Source organism: Dipodomys ordii, unplaced genomic scaffold, assembly GCF_000151885.1.
Source record: "Dipodomys ordii isolate 6190 unplaced genomic scaffold, Dord_2.0 Scaffold15, whole genome shotgun sequence".
Classification (NCBI taxonomy): domain Eukaryota; kingdom Metazoa; phylum Chordata; class Mammalia; order Rodentia; family Heteromyidae; genus Dipodomys; species Dipodomys ordii.
In genome coordinates, this window is record NW_012267231.1 from 2,644,932 (window position 1) to 2,650,931 (window position 6,000).

General features: G+C 55.5%; 1 protein-coding gene across 1 annotated transcript; it reads right to left on the reverse strand.

The window, feature by feature from the left end:
- Nucleotides 1-1,916: 1,916 nt before the first annotated feature.
- Mrps11 (mitochondrial ribosomal protein S11) lies at nucleotides 1,917-5,902 on the reverse strand. Its single transcript, XM_013011880.1, has 5 exons — nucleotides 5,851-5,902; nucleotides 4,972-5,083; nucleotides 3,444-3,573; nucleotides 2,692-2,757; nucleotides 1,917-2,252 (listed from the first exon to the last, which is right to left on the reverse strand). Exons 1-5 carry the CDS (start codon nucleotides 5,900-5,902, stop codon nucleotides 2,145-2,147), a joined length of 468 nt encoding a protein of 155 aa, XP_012867334.1. The 3' UTR covers nucleotides 1,917-2,144.
- Nucleotides 5,903-6,000: the final 98 nt, after the last annotated feature.

Consider the following 6,000-nt stretch of genomic DNA (forward strand, 5'->3'; position numbering starts at 1 on the left):
TCTCAGCAAGCAGCCGACTGGCTCCGAATGCCCGCACAGCGGTCTGCACACACAGCCTCTTTTTCTGCAGACGCGTGACTGTCCTCTGCGAGCGAGTCCACTGCCCGCTTCATTTCTCACCTAGCAACCTCTTGGCTGGTTTCAGGGCTGACATTCCGCACGCACGCACGCAGCTTCCGTGGCTTCTCACTGGTGGGCTTCGTGGTTGAGTTGTTCACCCCGTGGCACCCGTGGCTTTCCACGCAGGGAAAGCGGGGCCAAGTCAGGCTATTGACTGTGGCAGGCCACCGGCCCCGTGTGGCTGTTTCCATGAGCTCGTTAACATCAGGCCTGTTTCCCTGGCTGTGCTAGCCACATCCCAGAGCTACCCAGGGATGCTATCTCATGCGGGGTGGGGCCCACACTGCCCCTAGAAAGCCTTTTTCTCTAAGGGACTGGCTCTGCAATATCCCCACCCCCCCGCCAGTGCTGAAGGAGAGCAGCACTCGGTTCAGAGCAATTGTATGAAATGTTGGAACCAACAGGGAGCATCCTGGTATGCCCGTTCCATGCTGCTCCCAGCTTATAGTAGGTGCTGTTTGCTGTGGTCCCCTGGAGGCCTGGACTCCTGTCACCTTGTGGGGACTGGCTCCTCTCCAGCTTGAGACCCCCCCCCCAAGTTCCCTGTCGTGTAAACAGCAGACATTCCTTACCACTGAGGCCCTGCTGGCAGCCTAGATCTCCCTTTCCTCCTTCCTGTCCCCCCCCCCTTCTGGTAAGTTACAACCTCAGGCTGCTGGGGAGGGGGGTGGGGAGGGCGGGCAGCACCTCAGGGTTCCCTCTGTGGGGCTCCTGGCCTGTGGCAGGTTCTTTTGGCCACGTGCTGAATGCATTTGCCCCTCAGCTCGCACAGGATTGTTGTTTACCCAGGGCACTCTCACCCTGCTCTGCTTTAATTCACATCTCTACAGGGGGTGGGGGTGGATGGAGGGGATAACTTCCCATCAAGAGTTACATGGAGCAGCTTTTTATGGGTTGTGACATTGTTTTTCTTTCTTCATAAGGTAGGGAAGGAGCAGAGCAGATACTGGATGTTAGGGAGACTGCAAGCTATTTCTCTGCGAGACAAAGGCCCTATCCCTGGCATGGCCCTGCCAGGCTCTTGGTTCCTGCACCCTTTCAGCCCCTCCTCCCATACTTCCCGGGCCCATTCCCAGCTGCAGCCTGTGCCCTTTCCTGCCTCACCCCCGCCACTTCCACGATCCCCATACCCATATATATAGAGTGTCATGGGGCTTGAACTCTGGGCCTCAGCTCTTCAGCTCAAGGCTAGTGCTCTACCACTTGAACCACAGTACCACATCTACCTTTTTCTGCTTATGTGGTACTAAGGAATCGAACCCAGGGCCTCATGCATGCAAGGCAAGCGCTCTACCACTGAGCCACCTTCCCAGCCCTGCCCATATTCATCTTGGGTGTGGAGACTCGTTGCCACCGTTTCCCTGGCAGTCCTCTCCCCCCTCGCGTGGCTCTCCATACCTGCCTCATCCCTTCCTAGGCTTGAACACCTGCTCGCCAGAGCCCTTCCCCCTCCCAAACTCTAGCACTCAAGTGTGACCCAGGTCCTACCCCCCCCCCCCAGTGCGCTCAGGGACGGCCAGATCCCACCCACTTCCTCACCTGCAGTGACGTCCCTGGACCACACCTCATGCCTGACAATCCACAGCGACTTTTAGTTCACTTCTAAGATCTGACGGGTTCCTTTCTGACCATGTGTGCCCCGTGCTCGCCATCCCATCTCTTGAGCCTCCTGGGTCCCCAAGGTGGACTCTACATCTGTCTGCCCTTTCCTCTGAACTTGGCACACACCGTCCCGCACCTCCAAGCACTCTTCAGGAAGCGGGTTGTTTGGAAGTCTGGGAACAAAAGCCCACATCACTCAGATGGTGCAGTCTTTTATTCTCACGCCGCCAACGGGGCTGCAGAGCCCAGTAACTCCCCTCATGTCTGAGGCTCAGCCTGACGTGTGGGCACACGTCTCTCAGGCGGGCAGTGCCCTGTGGAGGCCCTGAGGGCTCCAAATGCTTTCCGAGACAGCAGCGGGGTGGCTTCTCCCTGTCCAGCGCAGGCAGACGTGGGGTCCGGTTCAGCGCAGGCTTCCCCCCTCACAGCCTCCGTGCCTTCCTGGGGCGGCAGCCGTTGTGCGGGGTGGGGGTGTTGTCAGTGATGGAGATCACTTCCAGGCCCCCCATGGTCAGCCCCTTGATGGCAGACTGGAAGGGGGGCAGACAGAATGGTCCGATCCCAGAAATGAGCCAGTGTCCCCAGACAGGAGAAGGGGGGCAGAGGGGGCGCAGTGGCCAGACACCCACAAGCCCGGGCCTACTCTGTTCTCAGGGATGTCTTTTACACACTCACTCCCACACACCATACCCATACCACATGTACACACACACCACATATACCCCCTCCCCCCATTCTTGTAACGTTGGAGACACAGCCCCCTCAGGAATTAAAGGTCATCCCTGCCGGACTCAAGCCCGTGCAGGTCCAGCTCCCCAGCCCCTGGGCCTGGCACACAGCAGACTCAAGGAGAGTCTGGGGAATGATAACAGGGTCCCGTGGTTTGCTTGGAGGGCCCCGCAGGCTACAGAAACGGAAAGAACTTGAACCATGCCACAGAAACCCAGCCCGAGAACAGCCAGCACTTACCCAGCGCCCAGGCCCCAGGCCTTTCACCACAACCCGGACATGGGTCACCCCCTTCACCGTGGCTTTCTGCAGAGAAGCAGCAAGCGTGGTTAATGCCCCAGGAAAAGACACTGCATCCTGATCTCTTGCTACTCGACCAGGGAGGTGGGAATGGCAGGGGCAGAAGTGGCTGGGGAGGGGACCACTGACCCAGCTGGCGACAGAACGGGAGTGACTGAGCTCTTAGCCCAGGCCACACTGCCACCTAGTGGAGATTTTGAAGTGTTGCTCAAGCTTTTCTCAGGCACTGGTGGAATGGCCTGCACTTCAAGTCTGAGCCCAAAACCTACTTAAAAAGTGTCATCAGAAATCACTGAGAGTTGAATCTGCTATGATCACGAAGGCCACTTGTTACAGAAGCAGGGAAGTGCACAGAAATCACTCATCACCCAGCAGGCCCAAGCCACTGGTTCTTGAAAAAAGTGGTAAAACTCCAAAGGTCTGGGTCCTCCTCACCCGACCACCAGCGCTGCGGCAGACCACATCACTCCACCAACTGCTCTTTCAGGGGGCTTTGGTGAAGCCTTCAGTATCTGGGCTGTTCCACTCGAAACAAACCACATTTCACCTGCAGCGACGCTGAGAAAGACAACAGAGCCTTTCTTCACAGGCCTCGGGCTCATCAGAAGGGCTGGCTGAGACCCTCTGGCTTCTGAATGGCTGTGTGAGGGTTCCCCAGGGTCTGCCCTGGAAGCCATGCTCAGTTCACTTACCGCGGCGGCGGCTATGCCCGCGGTCTGCGCCGCGATGCCGGTGCCCTTCTTGGCATTCCGGAAGCCCTCTGTGCCACAGGAGGTGCGGGCCAGAGGCACGTGAGCGGCAGAGACAACCTGGATCTGTGTGCTGGAAAGAGCAGAGGAGGCTCATCTGTGACTGGCGTTCAGGGAGAGAGCGGACCTAAGCCCTTCGAAGCCAAGGAAGACACCCACTTAACTCTGGGTGTTGCTATAACCCATGCTGCTGGAATCCTCAGGAAGGGTCAGAATCAGCTTGAGCAGTGAACTGGACCTAAGAGAGCTCCCCGATCTCTGGGTAGCCAAGCATCCCCAGAAGGGGCTCACTGTGCTCCCGGGCCTTCCCTGGGGCCAGTGTTTAAATTAGATGTGAAATCCTTGCCTGATGTGTGTCCCCCGCCCCCAAGACATTAGATTTTTTACATCACTTAACTTTTTATTTGTAATACAGGGTTTGAATTCAGAGCCTTACACTGGCTAGGCAGGCCCTCTACCACTTGAACCATACCCAGTCATTTCCAACCTTATTTTTCAGATAGGGCTCGGCATTTTTGCCTGGGTTAAGCTCTAGCCTATGACCCTCCTACCTATACCTTCATAGTTGGGATTATAATCCCGTATCACTAGGCTAGGCTTTTTTTGGTTGAGATGGGGATAGGGGTCCTTGCTAACTTCTCTCCCACTGGCCTTCAAGCCTCTCAAGGTCCATCTCCTAGGAAGCTGGGATTACAGGTATGAGCTATCACATGGGCCTGGCTCACCAGGTAACACCCCCCCCTCCAAAAAAAATATGCTGAAACAGCAATGAACTCCTAGGGGCCTGTCACTCAGCTTCCAAATATCAGCTTACACCTGGTTCAGTTTTATCTATGAACCTGTTCCCTTCCCCAGTGGGCTGTTTTAAAGCAAATCCGAGATCTGACATTTCAAGGAATGCATCCTGTAGCGCTTCATCTGTCCTGCACATGCCAGTCTGTGACCGGAGCTTCTGCTGATTCTCTAAATCCAGTGATGGGCAGGATGACCACCCAAGTGGGGGGTGAACTTCAGCGCCGTCACAGACACAGTGACACGTCTGAGGTCAACGCATGGCTGTGCATCCCAGCCCTGCCCTGACACCTATGCGCAGACCACATAAACACAGTCCTGTTACTATAAACTCACCATCTGCACTTAGTTCTAAATGGCAAAGGGCGGTGCAAAGGGACCCAAGGTGAGCACTAGGTGTGGGAGCCTAACTTGAGCAGTAGAACACCTGCTTAGCCAGTCCAATGTCCTGAGCATGACCAAAGGGAAAGATACAATTAAAGGGATAGCTAATGAATCACTTACTTGTAGATTAGATTGTCTGTCCCTTTCTTCTTAGTATATCATCAATCTATTTCCCAGCATTCAGTGGGGCCATCTGCCCCTATTCCAGTCCTTGCACCTGGCCCCGACTCTTACCCTACTAAGGGTAGAAGCAGGAGGACCAGCAAACTGCCCCGGTGCGTCCTTTCCCACTTACTTGTTGTAAGATGCTTTAATGTGTGCTATTGGGATCTCTTCAAACTTCTTTCCTGCCCAGCACAGAGGGCTCTCCTGTCCCGCAACTGGAGGATAAATGCTACAATCAGAAAAGACGTGTTAATAGTTCTTTTTAATTAAAAAAATACATATATATAGTTAAAAAACAAATTGAATACTACATGCAAACCCAGAATGGGAAGTAAGAACCAGCCCCACGGCCCCTCCTGCTCCATAGCCATTTTTCCTTTGCAAACGAAAACTCTGTGCTTACAAGGCTGTCAATTATTTTTTTCTGAATTGCTATCCGTGAGCAATGAAGGCGTTTTACTGGGGTGATCCCACAGATGCACACTGTGCATGGGAACAAGCTCACCCCCCTGTTGAATTCCCAGCCCTCCTCTTCCCCACCCGTTCAGTCATCACGCGTTCCCTCTGCAGCAGTCAGACACGGCGGTGTCCCCACCTTGAACCACACACACCCCAAAACAAAAACCTCTGCCTGCCACCTCTGTAAAGTCTACGTTGTACCTCCTCCAACTCAGGCACCCCCAAACATAACCGGCCTGGTCCAACCTCCTGCAAGACACCTTCACCTTTTATACAGCACGATTTTATTTTATTATTTTTTTGGGGGGGGGGTTTGAACGCTGTCCCTCAGCTCTTCAGCTAGCACTCTACCACTTGAGCCACAGCGCCACTTCCAGCTTTTTTTTCTGCTTATGTGGTGCTGAGGAATCGAACCCAGGGCCTTGCAAGGCAAGCGCTCTACCACTGAGCCCCTTCCCAGCCCCCTACAGAACGATTCTAAAGGTGCAGCCAGCGCCTCAACAGCAGCAGCAAACCACTGGGACGTGGCCACGGGGCCCTGGCCGGTTACCTCCGTCCACGGAAAAGCGGGGGCCGCAGAGGCGCGGGGCAAAGCCCCCCATTTCCCCCCTGGCCTGGACGACGGGCCGTGGCGGGCGCCGCGCGGGGAGAGAACGCTACCGGTGCAAGCCGGTTCCCGGGGCCGGGCGCACCCACGACG